Here is a 17,188-nt window from a genome sequence, read left to right as displayed (position 1 = left end):
ACAGCTCCGCAATTTACAGCGACGGAGACGCACGCAGCTGTGATTGGCTGGGAGCCGCAGGAGCACAAGGTCACCTGGTGGGGATATAAAACAGGTGAGACAGGGGAGAGTTAGTACCTGGTGAGGAGGGGACACACTCGCGCTTTAATCTGCACCTGGTGGACACACGGGGAGGACTGTAGCTCTGTGACAACATGAGAGTCGCGGCTCTGGTGCTGGTGTGCGGGCTGATAGTCGGTCCGGATGGGAGTCTGCCGGGGGTCGAGTCTGCGCAGAGGACACGTGCAACAGGTGGGACCCTAAATAAGACAAAAAAGGTTCAATTGAAATTTGATGAATACAGTTTTAGTAGACTTGCTTTTAAGTTCTTCCCTCCTAAGCTGCACCTCACAGGAGAGTATTGTAGTTGTTACAGTTATTTGACAGACAGGGCTGATTTCACACATGATCACCTGATGAAAGCGGATGTATTGTACTATAGAGGAGCAGGGATGTCAGAAATACAAAGGTCCAAAAGTCCAAACTAGTCATTTATATGCAGAGAACATATTTTGAAAGAATAAGATTCGATTGTGTTGAATTTAAAAGTTCCAGTGCTTGATGTAGTGTTTCCAAACCTGAATGTGAAGTGTTGAAACTGAAATGTATTGAATACTTAATGCCGTTTACACTTTAAGGCATCAGTAATCAAATGGTGTGGGATAATAATGATAATAATAGTAATAATGATGATGATGATGATGATAATAATAATAATCAGAATCAGAATCAGAATCAGAATTCCTTTAATAATCCCCAGGGGGAAATTGCTTTTTGTTACACACAGCTCCAAAAGAATAAGAATAAACTTCAAACACAAAAGTAATAATAATGATACAAATAATACCACTACTACTAATAATAATATATAACAACATGTACATTCAGAGTGAGGAGCTGTACTATATAATAATAATAATAATCTCTCTCCTCTCTGGTGGAACAGTTCCCGTACTGGATGAAGTTGGGCAGTGCCTTTGCCATGGTGACATGGTTGAAGACAATAATAATAATAATAATAATAATGATGATGATGATGATGATGATAATAAACTTTATTATTAGGGCTCATCTCTGTAGATCAGTTTTACTTTTATTCTGGGCTCCATACCTCTAAGGACACTGTGTCCATGTTCTCCACTGTGGGATCAAACTGGGTCACGTGTCAAATGATTTAAAATGACTGAATACAGTAAAACATTTCTGTTGTGAGTATTACACAGTAGGGGAGAAGGCTGAGAGATGACTTAAAGATGGGTGGGTGCCCCCCTCCCTCCACAGGCCCGCTGCTGTCTGCGCTCAGGAGGAGAGCCGCAGCAGAGTTCCTGGAGGAGCTCAGCCCGTGTTTCTCCCTGAGAGAGAACGAGGACCAGCGGCAGCTGCTGTGCAACGACCGCAGGAGCAACTTCAACTTCAACCCGTTCGGCCTCCGCTTCGGGAAGCGCTTGGTGTTCGGCAGGGCGGTGCAGAGGGCCCGGACGGACAAGTTCTCGCCCCGCTCTCTCTTCTCGCGAGAACTGGAGGTGCCCACCTGAGACGGGCGTCTCCTCCTGTGAGGACTCGTGTCCCGTTGGTGGGAAGTCAACACGTGACAAAGTGTCTTTCCGCGCGTCAGAGAGCCGCTTTGCTTCAGATGAAATCATGTTTCTGTGAATAAAACTTTTGTACCTACCCTCTGCTGTGGTTCTTCTTCTGAAGGGAGGAAATGACTGATGAATCTTTCACATCACCTAAAGGAGACAGAAACTACTGTGATGAAGGGAGACACGTGTTTGGGTCCACTGACGCCTGCAGTGGCTTTATCCAACCACCAGGCGGCGCTGCAGAGCCTTTTAGATGACACCTTCATGTAATTATTACTGGGAAACATTACATTCATATTTAACACTGATTAAACAGAAGTCAAACAGACAGTTAACAATAGTACTACAAAGTCATAAAACAGTACTAATGTATGAACATTAAACACATTAGGAATGTATTTATATATTCAAGTCTGTCGATCAGCCTTCATAAAGGGAAGCATTAGAAACTGTTGCTTTGTTTGTGTGAATTAGACCCATTTAGAGTATGATAATTACAGAGTAATGATTTAATGTCACATCGAAAACATAGAGTGGATCAACAGAAGGTCTGCTTCACTGCCTTCTTTATAAAGCCTGCTGGTGGAAGTTCAGTTTAGAAAAATATGGAGCTGCCTCATGTTTGCAATGTTTTATGATACATAAAAACTACAGTGATTCCAAAAAGTGCAACAAGCGTGATATTAAATAGATTTGATAGATTTAGATTTTATCGAATTCAAATGACAAAAATCTAAAACTTCCAACAATCCTTCTGCTCTCTCCAAACTGGAGTGCTTCTTTCTCGAGTTGGAAGCGCTTCTCCAACCAAAAAAAAAAAGAATAAATAAAGGATTCGTCTCCTCACTGACTGCATCGTGAAAAAGATGTGGTGCGATTTGAGTCGTGACAGAAAAATAACAACACTGGCACACAAGGAGCACCCTTCATGAAGTTCAGATTTATTAGGTTCCAACACACTTCACAAGACGAGGTCAGACCGTCATAACTGTTGTTCAAAAAAAACAAAACCAAACATGTTGAGCTGGATGTTTCCACTCTTCCCCTGATGAAGACAAAAATCCACTTCATACTCTCACAAAGTCACAATTTACTGCTGCTGTACTTTCATACACTTTCATGTGTTCCTCATGATTTCTAGGGTCTTTTTCTCGGCAATTCACCTGCAGGGAACTAAAATGAACAGCAAGTACCGTTAGCGGTGGAGGAGCACAGTGACACTTAGTGCTTTTTGGGGGTTGTTTGTGGTCCTGGTCCAAACACAAGAATCTGTAAGGAGTACAGCAACAGGGCAGTTTACATCTCCTAACACAAACACGGTTACACAGCAACTTCAGCCTACTAGCTGTTGGGGAGGGAAGGTGCTCGGTTTTTTTAAAGGAGCATACCAGTGTTTTTTGAGTGAGTTACAGGAAGTAGATGGCGACGTAATGCAGCACTGAAGTGAAAATCAAATCAGGACGTACAGGTGAAACTGAAATTCTCTCCGGCGCTATTCTGAAAAAAAACACTGGTGCGGTCCTTCAAAGTAAGAGCGAAGAGGGACGTTACAAAAGGAGCGTGTGCGTGTTGGCAGGCCTCTCTGCCTCGTGGCTGTGTATGGTGTGTGTGTGTGTTCAGATGTCCTTCAGGTCCTTCTGGATGCCCCACAGCGTGTCGGCGCTCTTCCTCAGCTGGCCCGCCTCGGCGTCTGTCAGGGTCATGTTGATCACGCTGCTCACGCCGGTATTGTTCAGCACACAGGGCAGAGACAGGAAGACCTCGTTGCCGATACCATACATGTCCTGAGGAAACACACACACACACGGATACGCAGAGTTAGCTGAGGATGCTCCAAGGAAACACACAAAGCTCAGAGAAAGAAAGCTATACCAGGGGACGCAGTGTTTATTTGCCAGTGTAGTGTGTGTGTGTGTGTGTGTGTCTGACCTTGACCATGGTGGAGACAGGATGGACGCGGCTCATGTTTTTGACGATGCTCTCGGTGAGGTCGGCCACGCTCAGGCCGATGGCCCAGTTGGTGTAGCCCTTCAGCTTGATCACCTCGTAGGCACTGAAACACAGAGCAGCCCTCCGGTGACATCCATGCAGCGTGTGTGAGCGCTGGAGCGAGGACGTCTTTAGAAAGTGAGGACATTTCGGACCTCACGACTTCAAATGAAATGTTTTAGAGAGAAGGGTTGGGTTAGGGGCTGGGGAATGCCTTATGTTAATGAGGGTCCTCTCAAATATAGTATGTGTGTGTGTGTGTGTGTCTTTCTACAAGTATGATCTTACAGGAAAATGTATTTATTAGTAACCACCTTGTATTGCCCTAGCAACCACAAGGGCACCATAACAACCACCTAGTGGCATAACATTTATATAAAGTCTATGATCTTACCATGACTCTAAAAATCTGACCCCCCCCCAGATTTCAAAAAAAGAACTTTCCATTTTTATAGATACCAAAGATGACCGTACCAACTCTGCTGTGTTCAGTGAACAACTCAGACAAGAACAGTTGAAATACTAAACTAACAACTAATATCACAAGTGGTTTCTCCAAATTCAACACAAAATGCCACTTTTAGTGACGACTGCAGTCTCTAAATTATTCAACTTCTTCTGGCACTGGAAAGCTGCAGCGTTTGGGGGTCAACGTGGATTCAATCATGTATCAGGAAATCTGAGGAGAAAACGTCAGGCCGTCTGAGGAAGCTGAAGCTTGATCGCCTCCAGCTCTTTAATATTCTTGGGTTTTTGTCAAATCCCACCAGAGATTTTCTACGGGATTCGAGTCAGGTGACTGTGAGGGCCACTCTGGGTTAACGTTCCTCAGGAACCCACCCCCAGCTCTACCACTGACAGTTAAACTATCACACAGAGAATCAAAGTTCATGACTCAATATCTGCTGTGGATGTCTCAAATGGTCTCAAATGGTCTCAAATGGTCTCAAATGGTCTCGTCTTGTGTTTCATGTCATTTAGCTGCTGTGATGGGACACCGTGAGGAATCTGAGGTCAAACTGGTGAAGGTTACAAACGACCTCCTTATGGCATCAGACAGAGGACTTCTCTCTGTCCTGGTCTTGTTAGACCTGAGTGCTGCTTTCGACACCATCGACCATCACATCCTGTTACAGAGACTGGAACAGTTCATTGGTATAAAAGGAACTGCATTAAGCTGGTTTAAGTCCTATTTATTAGATCGATTTCAGTTTGTACATATTAATAACGAATCCTCTGTCCACACTAAGGTTAGACATGGAGTTCCACAAGGCTCAGTGCTTGGACCAATACTCTTTATCTTATATATGCTTCCTCTTGGTAATATTATCAGGAAGCACTCCATTCATTTCCACTGTTATGCAGATGATACACAATTATATTTATCAATAAAGCCAGATGAACCCAATCAGTTGGCTAAACTTCAAATCTGCCTTAAGGACATAAAGTCCTGGATGAGCAGCAACTTTCTGCTGCTAAATTCAGATAAAACTGAAGTTATTTTGCTCGGCCCCAGACACCTCAGAGACAGCTTTTCCACTACCTTAACTGCTCTGGACGGCATTAATCTGGCCTCCAGCTCCACTGTGAGGAATCTGGGAGTCTTATTTGATCAAGATTTGTCCTTTAACTCCCACATTAAACAGATTTCTAGAACTGCCTTTTTCCATCTACGTAATATTGCCAAAATCAGGCCCATCATATCCACTGATGATGCAGAAAAATTGGTCTATGCATTTGTCACTTCTAGGTTGGACTATTGTAACTCCTTACTATCAGGCTGCCCCAATAAGTCGTTAAAGACTCTCCAGTTGGTCCAGAACGCTGCTGCTCGTGTTCTGACGAGAACTAAGAGAAGAGACCACATTTCTCCTACTGGCTTCTCTTCACTGGCTTCCAGTAAAATCTAGAATAGAGTTTAAAATCCTTCTCCTCACCTACAAGGCTCTTAAGGGTCAGGCCCCATCATATCTTAAAGAGCTTATAGTACCGTACTACCCCACTAGAGCACTGTGCTCCCAGAATGCAGGTCTACTGGTGGTTCCTAAAGTCTCCAAAAGTAGTGATGGAGCCAGAGCTTTCAGCTATCAGGCTCCTCTCCTGTGGAATCTCCTTCCAGTTTGGGTTCGGGGGGCAGACACCCTCTCTACATTTAAGAGTAGACTAAAAACCTTCCTTTTTGACAAAGCATATATTTAAGGGCTGGATCAGGCCTTAGACCAGCCCCTAGTTATGCTGCTATAGGTTCAGACTGCCGGGGGACTCCTATGGTGCACTGAGCTCCTCTATTCTCTCTCCTCCTCTTCCTCTCCATCGTTATGTCTCATGTCAGTCAAATGTCTGCCTCTAACTTGCTATCTTCCCCGGAGCGTTTCTGTGCTTTCTCATCTCTCAGGTTCCTGTGGATCCTGTGGATCCTGGTCCTGGCCCTGCTGATGTGGTTCTCTGGTTCCTGTGGGTCCTGGTCCCGGTCCCGCTGATGTGGTTCTCTGGTTCCTGTGGATCCTGGTCCTGGTTCTGCTGATGTGGTTCCCTGGTTCCTATGGATCCTGGTCCTGGCCCCGCTGATGTGGTTCTCCATCAGCCAATGGATGTGCGTCTGTCCAAGGCTCCAGCCTGTCCGTCCTTGGGAGCTGGATCTCTCCTTCACTGTGGTGCTCCTGGAGGTTTCTCTTTTCCCACTGGGTTTTTTGAGTTTTTCCTTCCCGAAGAAGGAGGGTCATAAAGGGCAGGTGATGCCTCGGACTGATCCATCGGACTGCTCCACTGGCCTCATCGACTGCTGGACTCTTTATTAGATTGTTTGTTCGCTTACACTTGTTTATTTCAGTGAACTTTGTAAAGCACTATGAGACACTCTGTTGTGATATTGGGCTATACAAATAAAATTGAACTGAATTGAATTGAATTGAAACTCTGGCTGTGATTAATGGAAATAACAGCAGGATCGTTTGAGGTCGACGAACATACACAGACTTGATTTGAGAAGAAAATGGAAGCACTGTGTCTTTTCTCTCTCTCTCTCTCACTCTCTCTCCCTCTCTCCCTCTCCCCCTCTCCCCCTCCCAAAGGTATGTTGGTTAATTAGTCATGAGGGGAAAGCTTGACCTCCAAGATAATGAACACAAATCCCTCACGTGAGGAGAGTGAAGAGTTTAACTACTGACGACTGAGCAAACTCCCTCTGCCGACGAAGGCAGCGAGGAATCGTCGGTTGCACTTACAGACAAACCAAAACATTCAAGGTCTGTTCTACAAGTAAGAAAAAAAAACATCACATTGGTATTTGACAAATTAACTTTGGTATAAATCCTAATAAGTCCTGTAGTAGAAACTCATTTACTTTGGAATAACATTTCACCTCTTTAGAAACCCTTCAGGACAGATTGTGCTGAGTCACAGATCCAAGTGAGACAGTCTAGTCCACTGGATGTTTAATTGAATGTCTAGCAGTTACTCAAAAGCTAGAACACCTCAATCTTTGTGTGATGGAAGTGAATAAAGATGGAGGTGTCTCATATTCGAGGTTTGTGAAGCTCATTCCTGACCATCCACACTCGCTCACATGAACCATACCTGTCCACTACAGCCTTGTGTGTGGCCTTCCACTGTTCCTTATCAGCATCGGTGCCGATGTCAGGATTCAGCTTCTGTAGGTTGACTCCAGCCACATTAGCGCCGCTCCACACCGGCACTGAAGTAAAAACACACACAAGCGGTTCGTGCTGCGTTAACTCGATGACGCCCTGCAGACTACATAGTCATTAGAGGATAACTCTGGTAGTTTTTAAACCTGGGGACTTGTTCTCTACATTTTTTTTGGGTGTGAAGTGACTGGTCGGTATAAAATGTTCTGGAATCGGTCCAGTAGATCACATCGTGCAACAGGCTGCAATAGCTGCAGTGTAACTACATCAGGCTCAGATCATCATATCACGCCACATGTATTGTCACACAGAATAATGCAGTGAAATCCAACCTCTGTATTAAACTCAAGACTGAGGAGCAGTGGCCTGCCACAAGCACAGCAACACAGGACCAGAGAGAATTTACCCAACATGCGTGTTTTGGTGTTGTGAGGAAACACATGTGAACAAAGGGAGAACATGTAAACCCAACACAGAGAGGCCCTATGGAAACACAAGAAAGGTAGGGGCTCTACTGCCGTGCTGAGAGGCCTCTCGGAGTTTTATCCTTAACGAGCTGTGGAGCTATAAATAGACAAAAGGGAGAAACTAAATCCTAAATGATCCAGATCTCAACACTGCCTAACTTTTTATGGAGCACATCTCAGGTATGCCTGATAAAAGGTTTGTCGAGCAGATGTCCTGATGGGCCTGCTGGTGGCGCTAGAGGTGCAGGCTAACATGAGCATACTTCTTAAACTACAGGACTACTGAACACTTCCCCCTGGAACACCTTTGACACTAAGCCTAATCTTAACCCTAACCTTAAGTTAAAACCCTTTCAACCACAGAAAAAACAAAGGGAAAAGGCAATGGGTCTCACTTTTCAGCCAACATCTCAATCGCGGTTTATCATAACCACTAAGTGTTATATAGTAAAGGATCGCCAGGCTCTGGGCTCTCAGGATGGTTATTGATTATGGAGCTTGTTGAACGCCATGTATGAACTGCCCTGTGTGTCTTTATTGTTTCCCTGCTCCAGCAACACTTGATTCAAACGAATGGGTCGTTATCTCGCTTCTGCAGAGCTTGAGGACGAGCTGATAGCAACACTCAGATCCTCCTCTACGAAACACGTGTGTCATATCAATAGTGATTACTTTGGTCTCTCTACAGTTCAAGTACCTTGATTCTTGCTTTTCCAAGTTTGTTCACACCCTTTGTTCAGCTGGCTTATCCTCAGAGAGTCTCCTCCTCCTTACCCATCACGTTTTCAATACAAGGTTTACTCATCAAGACTGTTTGAATGTTAACATTGTAAGGTATAGTCAAAATGATGGTCATCACCACAATTCAATATGTGGAATTATATTATAACAATATAAATATTGTTGGAGAGGTTCTGGACACAACCCCCAGAGAAGGTTCTGGCTGGACCCATTACACCATAGAACTGTTCTCTGATGGGTGCTTCTGGGTGGAACCTTTCACAAACAGTTCTAGGTATGCCCCTTTCATGTTGACTTGTGGGTAGAGCCCTCTTAAAGGGTTTCAGGAGGAATCTTTATAAATGGTTCTATCGGGAACAAAAAGGGTTCTCTTATGGGAACAAGCTTAAGAACCCAGTTGGCACCTTTATTTCTAAGCATGCACTGGACCAGTCACTGATTTTGCACCCAAACTGTGTAAAAACAGAGCTCCGATCTAAAAGCTGACTAATAAGTGAGGTCGTCCTCCAGGCCTGGTCCCTGTGTGTACCCACCACTGGTGTCTCCGTGCTCTCCCAGCACCCAGCCGTTGAAGGAGCTGGCGTGAATGCCAAGGCGCTCAGCCATGAGGTATCGGAAGCGGGCCGAGTCCAGGTTGGTGCCGCTGCCGATGACACGGTGCTTGGGCAGACCGCTCAGTTTCCAGGTCACATAGGTGAGCACGTCAACTGTGGAGGGTGTGTTACAACCAGGGGTTAATGGTGTGTACAAGAGCGCACACACCCAAAGATGATGACGTGTGTCTCAGCATATTCACCGGGGTTGGACACCACGATGAGTGTGCAGTTGGGGCTGTACTTGATGATCTGGGGGATGATGGACTTGAAGACGTTGACGTTCCTCTGCACCAGGTTGAGGCGGCTCTCTCCCTCCTGCTGGCGAACGCCGGCCGTCACCACAACCAGGCGGGAGTTGGCGGTCACGGCATAGTCTGGAGGAGGAAGAGGAGGGGAGGGGGGGGGGTCTGATGAGTCATGTCTGGGTGTGAGACCTCCTGCATGCAGTGCAGCTGTGTGTCAGCAGCAGGTCCTGACCTTTGTCAGCTACTATTTTGGAGGTCTTGAGGAAGAGGCTGCCGTGCTGCAGGTCCATCATCTCTCCTTTAAGACGGTCCTCCATCACGTCTACCAGAGCCAGCTCATCACACAGGTCCTGCCCAGAGGAGGGGAGGAGAGGTAGGGAGGTCATTTTGGAGGTGAGAAAGAAAGAGTTAGAATTTTACATTTCCACTGTAACGATAAATACTTTTCATTTTCACTTTGATGGTAATGACACATTTTCACGCATCTACTTATCAGTTTCATGCACACAGATATGACAAACTGGAATTTCAATTTGGCAAAATAATTTCAATTTAATATGGTAATTTCAATTTAGTATGGTGTTGAGCTCTACAGCTTGTGATTCAAATATATTACATATATCACATAATGAACTGTGTGTGCAATTTTGGTTTCATAATGCACAGTAAGTATTTCGTAAGTAAGTTTATCATTATACAAAATATTTTTTCTATTAAAAATAGATTCCTTATTTCTTTCATGTCATTTACTTCTTTATCTAATCAAATTATAAATCTAATGATGAGCCACCCTGGAAGATCCAAACAGTGTTATGGCAGAGTGTTTTGAGTTTTTGTCTTCATCTGAAACACTACTTGTTCTTGTTTAAGTGTCACCATCTTTACATTGATGTTTTCTTAGTTTGCTGTTTGTCAGGGTTAGGGCCGTTGAAACTGTTTACTTGTGCTCAACAGACTGGAGGAAACAGTACATAGTTTCAGGCTGCCCCCTCTGGCAGACCTCTGCTGGGTGATGGACGCCACTTGTGACTTTTCCGCAGGGATGTCAGCTCGACACCCCTGTTCATAACAAACAGGTCTTTCCTCCAGTAACAGGCTCAGTCACCATCGTGTTTAGTCGTTCAGCGATAGACAGTGAGGTAACAGACCTTTATTTAACCTTTGAGATCATAAATAAATAAAACACAGACACACAGAGATAAATGTATTGCGTGGTCATTCAGAGGTTAGCACTGCTGTGGTACACAAGGTCATACATGTGACTGTTGGATGCTGGTATGAGTAAATGAGTGGTATACATGTCATTTACACACAGCAGCTATTTTCTATTGCTCTCTTGTCAGAAACGCTCTGCGTGCTCGACATGTTGTGGTGACTCACCCGCAGCAGGATGCTGACGGCACAGGCCATGCCCACCTGGCCCACCCCAACCACTGTCACCTTGTTCCTGGGAGGCTCAGCAGGGCTGCTGGCCAGGGGGCTGATCAGCTTCTGCAGCACGGAGGACATGATTGAAACTGCAGGGGGGGGAGACACAGAGAGGACAGGTGGTGGTCAGGTCCCAGAGCACAGCCGCTCCGATGGGGCAGGAGAATGAAACCTCTGCTTTCACTTCGTCTAGTCATTCAGTGGCCCAGACAGCTCTAGGCTGTGTTCTTCATGCAACAAGCAGTCTGCAGACTGTACAACAGCAGCGTGTCTACGTGGTTTTACAGCTGCAGGGACGAGTCCATCGACAGAAAACTAATCAGCAACTACTTTAGTTTCATATTTGACCAACTGTTTAACCCTGGAGAACCCATGGGGTCAAATTTGGCCGCTGTTAATTGCTGCTACCCAAAGTGACTTCTTCTTCACTTCTGTGGCACTCTGGGTTTTTGAAGTTAAATTTGACAATTTTTTTTATGTTTGTTCACTTTGGGTAGCAGCAATTAACAGCGGCCAAATTTGACCCCATGGGTTCTCCAGGGTTACGCCATTTTCAAGCAAAAGTTCCAAACAAATGATTGTTCCCGGGTCTTAAATGTAAAAACGTGCTTCTTTTCTTGGTTTTGGATGAGCTCACCTTGGGCTTTAGATTACTGCGATGGACACCTGTCTAAAGGTTTTATAGAACAAACGATAAATCAGCAAAATTATCTGCAGATTAAAACCTGTTACATATAAAAATAACTGTTGGGTGTAAATAGTTTGGAGGTCAAAAGGTCACAGAGCGGTCTCTCACAGGGGTCACAATCAGCAAGGAAGCACTGGGCCAGTCAAACACCGTCTGCACCAACAGCTCATTTTACAGAGTGTCACACACACACATATCTCCACTGACAGCAACACAAGCAGAAAGAATAGGAGTGATTAAAAAAAGTAATCAAATAATGGATATAAAACCATCTATAGAATGCTTGAAAACTAGTGTTCAGAAATTCTAAAAACTCTGTGGGATATATTCAAATGTCGTTTTACCAAAAAAAAAAAAAAAAAAAATGGTCCAACACAAACTTTAAGAAAAGTTACATTTTCATTATTGAGTAGTTTTTACAACAGCATAAAATGAAGGAAAGCAAATATTCAGATCTGACAGGACGTGACCACCACTGGGCTATTAATGTTCGATCGCTGACTCAAAAAGCATCCCATAATCCAATCTGTCGTTGATCAATCTTCTTATTGATCTTCTTATGATACGGGAACCGCTCTAACTATAAGCAATGGCAAAATAAAGTCCACAGCCAACAGCATAACTTCACTAATCCTGACTGTGGGTTGCTTAACAACAGTTGTGAAAAGGTAGGAACGCGTCACAAACACTTACAGGAGCGGACGGGCATCAAGAAGCGGGACATCATGACAGCGTCGGAGAGCAGGAACCAAACCCCCAGAAAAACAACAGCTGGCTTGTGACTAAAACCCCAGTTTAAATAGTGAAGACTTATCAGAACGGTGGCAGCATCATGACCGTCTTATTATGAGCACAGCGTGGTTTTGAGCAACATGCTGATCTGTGCACACACGACGCTTTTGTGTCCGTTATCTTGGCCATTATCACACCTATCCCTATCTGTGACACTGCTTTAGAGCGCCGACTCTTATCGCAGGAATATAGGGCTCTTCGTAGATGGCCGGTGCTGCATGAGGCCCGATGAAGGCGCTTTTTGAGGTGGGGGTGGGAAGGCTGTGAATGTGAACTGGGACCTTTGCTTTGAGTCATTTGCATTTGTGGATTTTACATGAACATTTGGGGATTTCAAGCACACTTTTTTTTTAAAGTCGTCTTAATCGGGGTGGATGATTAACAGTGGAGATTATTTAGTGCAGGGGGGGGTGATAATATACGCAGCGTGTTGTTAGAGAGAAAGTTCAAGTGGTGGAAAGACAAGAAGAGAGGGGTCATGTTTATGTTCCATTTATATTTTTACTTTTGGGTTTGAAGTTTATTCTTATTCTTTTTGGAGCTGTGTGTAAAAAAAAAAAAAAAAGCAATTCCCCCCCTGGGGGTTATTAAAGGAATTCTGATTCTGATGTTATTAACTAGTTGCTGTGCACGTCCTGGAGGCAGTGCTGGGCTGTAATGAGGGCACCATGAACAGCAGGGACATGAGCAGCAGCTTTAAGGTCAGTCAGACTTGTAAACATGTGACTAAGTGGGACTGCAGAAGAAATCATGAAAACAACCTTGGAGCAGTAACAACAGAGCTCCTTTTTTTTTTTTTTGATGTGGGTAGTGGATTAGCAGCTGTCAATGGACTGAATGTATTTATGATGGGGAGGCAGACCATGTCCCAGGAGCAGTAACTGATAGTCTATCAGCTCTGGAAGTCCTATCTGGACCAAAGGTGCTGGACCAGATGGTCTGTGGACAGATAGAGAACGCCTTGTCCCAAGATACAGATGATTGAGTAAGGGTTCCAGTTTCTTTTTTTTTTTACACAACAATGCAACAAATGTGAGCCTGGAACAACAAGTTGTTCTGCTATAACGCGTCTCCGACAAGCAATGCATCGGTCTGGTCAAGTTCCACCAAGTAATCGCTTTTAAAGAAGTTCACAGCTCACCACCTTTAAACAGCATTTCTTGGATTTTTTAAATGCTTTGGAAATTATGGTAAAATTATTTCAATTAGTTTTAAAATGACATTTAAAATCATTGGTACATGCACTAATATTAAAAGAAATAACACAAAAACTATTTTGTTTACACATTAGGATTATCAGCGAGTTCTTAACAGGAGTTGAGGCTGTAAAGGAATGGTTTTATTTCTTATTTATTGCAAAATAACATCAATAAATTTAATGGGTTTTTTTGTACAACTTCAGTTTTGTGTCACAATTCTGACAAAAACTCCTGAGATCCTGAGCAGACTGATTACTGAAGGAAGTGTGTGTGTGTCCTTCTTCCCTTCCTCATCACCTCTCTTTTATTCTTTCCCGTCGAGAGGCTTGCATTCACACTTTACAGTGACGTGAAGAAAAAAAAACACACATGTATCTGGAAAGTCATTACAAAACCTGGAATATAATAATCATGTATAATTACACTTTCCCCTGTCTATAAATATGTGCCCTGACAGAAGCTGTGGTTTAGAGGATTTACAGCTTGGTGTCAGCAGTTTGTCCTTCAGTGTTAAACCTCCTCCCACACTGCTCTGGGTTCAATATCAACAGGACAACAGAGGTCAAGCAGACGAACAAGCACACAAGTCAATAAAGAGCAAAATGCTGATTTTATATCATATCAAATCAACGTTTAACATGGGGGGGGGGCATGTTTCTTACTCTGAGTCAGATGAAAAAATCCCTGACTTTTTTTTTTTTTTTTTCCTCATGACCTATAAATATAACTTGACATGGAAAAAAATCATCTTAAACACACTTTAGATCCTGGATCTCAGTCACGTTGAACCAGAAAGAAAAAGACTATAACATTATAAAAATTACTGGTTTGGTGAAGAAACTTTTTTTTTTTTTTTTTAAATAAGACAAAAACTAAACTCCCTGTTTTTCCACAGGAGTCTGATCATGTCCCTGCCTGAGTGTGTCTGGAGCAGACTTTTCCTAATTCCATGACATTCCAGAAACCCCATGACCTGCAGAGGATTTCCAGCTCGTGTCACAAGTTCACTTCAGTGTTAAAGTCCCTGTTCAGGCAGCACTGACCACCAAGGTTCACATCACCAGGACAGAGGAGGGATCACCAGGACAGAGGAGGGATCACCAGGACAGAGGAGGGATCACCAGAGGAAGATCACTCACAGGCATCACGCCTTAGATTTAACATGGGGGGGCACATAAAATGGGACACAGTGTCCAGCTAAAGCCAGGGCTTCCTCAGCTTCTCCATGTCTCTAACCTCAGAGTGAGCAGGACATCAGCTGGTGTCAAGGTCAAAGGGGGGAGGGGGGGCTGTGTGTGTGTGTGTGTGTCCATAAATAAAAGGGACAGTATGGAGCTGCCCAGCGACACAAAGCCCCCGTCCAGCCTCCTGAATGTTCCATACTATATGCTACATGCTACATATGAACCAGCCCCCCCCCCCCTCTTCCTCCCCTGTGACTGCACAATGGCTGCGTTATGTAAGAGCAGGCCGGAGCCCGACCTTCATGTGGGTGATGCTGAGCGGCTCGGTGGGCAGAGGTGAGCCCGGCTGACTGACTGTACCCCCCCACCACCACCACCCCTTCACCGGGGAAGCTCCGCATGCTCCCGCTGACAGGAACACGGAGCTCCTGACCGGGAGCCCGGAGGCGAAGAGGGGCCCGAGTTCACTGCGAGGTAACGGGGAAGCTGTTTCCGCCTCCAGCCGGTCCTCCATTCCACCAAGCACCTGAGGGCACGAGACAGCCAGGCCCGGTGTGACGGTGATGGGGGGGGGGCATACAGCAGAGAGAACCGTGACCGTGAACCTGTCTCAGCACAATTATCCTCCAACAGTCCTAATTCCGCTCCTAATGTGGAAACAGACCGTCCTGCTGACCCCCCCGGGCCCCCCAGCACCGAGACTGACGCAACAAAAAAAACACGAAACCTCCCTTTAACACTAATGAACCACCGAGAAGAGACGTTCACTTAAACTCGCTGTGAACTGAAAATGGTTTCCAGCGGTGGGGGGGGCATCCATTGCTGCCGGAGCGGCCGGCACGCAACACCGAAGGCTGCCTCTACCCCAGTCCGGAGGGGAACAGCCTCCCCCCACCCCCCCTCGAAGCCCGGCGAGCTAGCACGGTAGTACTCACGTTTTACTGCTGGTTCTAAGAAAGGCTCGGGTTCGGGATCCGGTCCGGCGTCCAGGCAGATGGAGAGCAGGGTAGTGTGGAGCAGAGCGGGCTGCAGCCAGGAGGAGGCGGAGGGGGGAGGGGTGCTGTGTGTGTGTGCGGGGGGGTGGCAGTGTTCACATGTGAGGAGGGGTGCGGTCACAGCAGGATGTCCGCGTGGCGTTTAATCCGCACACCTGTCTGCCCCCCCCCCACACTGATCACTGATCATCTCATGGAGAGGTGAGTGAAACAGCCGCTGTAATTAAAGGTGCTCCACAGAGTGTGGGGCTGCTGAGTTAAGAGCAGGTCTATTATTAAGCTCTCCAGTTTTCCCATGAGAGCTTCATAAGTCAGATGAATAAATCTATATGTGGTCTAACTACACTGCTCACAGAAAGTTAGGGATATTCAGCTTTCAGGTGAAATGTATGGAAAGTGTAAAAAGTGAATGCTACAGTGATATTATATCATGAAAGTAGGACATTTAAGTAGAAGCATGCACTGGTAGTTTTATTCATCTTAAACAGTTTATTGAAAGAAAATCTACCAACAGTGGTAGGTATACCACAACAAAACATGTTCAGTGTCTCAATAAATTGGGATGTGGCCAAAGGACGTCCACTCCTCTCCTTTCTGTGACTCTTCCAGTCTCTGTATCACTGTTCCAACCTCCTGATGACACTCTGTGACCCTCTAAGCTCAGTGAACACCTCCGTCTGAGGACTTCCTGTTTGGAAATGTATTGGTGGATTCATGGATCAAACCTGTTGTGAATGTTGCTGTTAAGCTTCTTGTTAGAGAACAGCAGCTGGTGCAGAAAGTACTGAGACACTGAACAGTTGGACATGTGCATTCAAAGGTTTAGAGAAGGTCACATTAAGTTCACCTGGAAAGGTTAGAATGCATTTTAGGTTCATCCTGAGATTTCACCTGAAAGCTGAATATCCCTAACTTTTAGTGAGTAGTGTATATAATAGAGAAAAGTCTGTCTGTCTGTCTCTAACACACACACACAGACATACTTTTAGAAACGTGGGAACAAAGGGATGACCCCCCTTTTGCCTGAGTAATCCCGTTTTTGCCCACAATCTGTCTTTGTACTTTAGTGCATTTCAAAAATGAGCATTTCTCAGTTGCTTCACTGAATGTTTGCCTGTTGGTGAAGTTTCTCCTCATTGTCACTGTTTGGCTAGAAGCTTTCTTGGGTAAAATCAGCATGAGCAACAGAGGCGGCTTCCTACACTGCAGGTCTGTTCACACCTTATCAGGGTGGACCCCCGCGCAGGCGGACTTTCGCCTGTTAATTGCACACTCGCAGTGTGTCAGTGTCAGAGTGGAGTGAAATGTTTATCTGGGCCCAGTGGTGCACTTTGTCCAGCCTGCAGAGACACAATGCAGTGTGACCTACATCTGTTCTTTTATTGCGCGATTAGATCAGGATTCATTTACCACTGTTGATGGGCCCAGGAAGGAGCTCGGCATGCTCGGTGTTCACTCAGCACGGTTAGAAGCTGGTTAGTCGAGTTAATACGTAGCTAAATATCCACCGAGCATCGTTTGTGCCTGTCGGCGACGTTTGGAGGTCGTTTCAGTTTGTCTGGGGTGTCTTGTGGGTTCAGCGGGGACTGGGTCAC

General features: G+C 45.2%; 2 protein-coding genes across 2 annotated transcripts; one reads left to right on the top strand and one right to left on the bottom strand.

Annotated features, from left to right (window-relative positions):
• Positions 1–194: 194 nt before the first annotated feature.
• kiss2 (kisspeptin 2) lies at positions 195–1,574 on the top strand. Its single transcript, XM_070854050.1, has 2 exons — positions 195–291; positions 1,321–1,574. Exons 1-2 carry the CDS (start codon positions 195–197, stop codon positions 1,572–1,574), a joined length of 351 nt encoding a protein of 116 aa, XP_070710151.1.
• Positions 1,575–2,542: 968 nt separating this feature from the next.
• On the bottom strand, positions 2,543–15,552 carry ldhba (lactate dehydrogenase Ba). Its single transcript, XM_070853552.1, has 8 exons — positions 15,534–15,552; positions 10,688–10,824; positions 9,540–9,657; positions 9,263–9,436; positions 9,000–9,173; positions 7,188–7,305; positions 3,552–3,675; positions 2,543–3,406 (listed from the first exon to the last, which is right to left on the bottom strand). Exons 2-8 carry the CDS (start codon positions 10,814–10,816, stop codon positions 3,239–3,241), a joined length of 1,005 nt encoding a protein of 334 aa, XP_070709653.1. The 5' UTR covers positions 10,817–10,824; positions 15,534–15,552; the 3' UTR covers positions 2,543–3,238.
• Positions 15,553–17,188: the final 1,636 nt, after the last annotated feature.

This window comes from Pempheris klunzingeri, chromosome 22 (genome assembly GCF_042242105.1).
Source record: "Pempheris klunzingeri isolate RE-2024b chromosome 22, fPemKlu1.hap1, whole genome shotgun sequence".
Lineage (NCBI taxonomy): Eukaryota > Metazoa > Chordata > Actinopteri > Acropomatiformes > Pempheridae > Pempheris > Pempheris klunzingeri.
Note: the sequence above shows the minus strand (reverse complement) of the source record. Positions and strands in the feature narration are given on the sequence as shown.

Excerpts from the sequence above, each read along its gene's own strand:
- kiss2 (XM_070854050.1), top strand. The coding sequence starts at position 195 with ATGAGAGTCGCGGCTCTGGTGCTGGTGTGCGGGCTGATAGTCGGTCCG. Across the intron at positions 292-1,320 it reads GCAGAGGACACGTGCAACAG|GCCCGCTGCTGTCTGCGCTC; the intron begins GTGGGACCCTAA and ends CTCCCTCCACAG.
- ldhba (XM_070853552.1), bottom strand. The coding sequence starts at position 10,816 with ATGTCCTCCGTGCTGCAGAAGCTGATCAGCCCCCTGGCCAGCAGCCCT. Across the intron at positions 9,174-9,262 it reads CATCGTGGTGTCCAACCCCG|TTGACGTGCTCACCTATGTG; the intron begins GTGAATATGCTG and ends CACCCTCCACAG. Across the intron at positions 3,407-3,551 it reads CTGTCTCCACCATGGTCAAG|GACATGTATGGTATCGGCAA; the intron begins GTCAGACACACA and ends GTGTTTCCTCAG.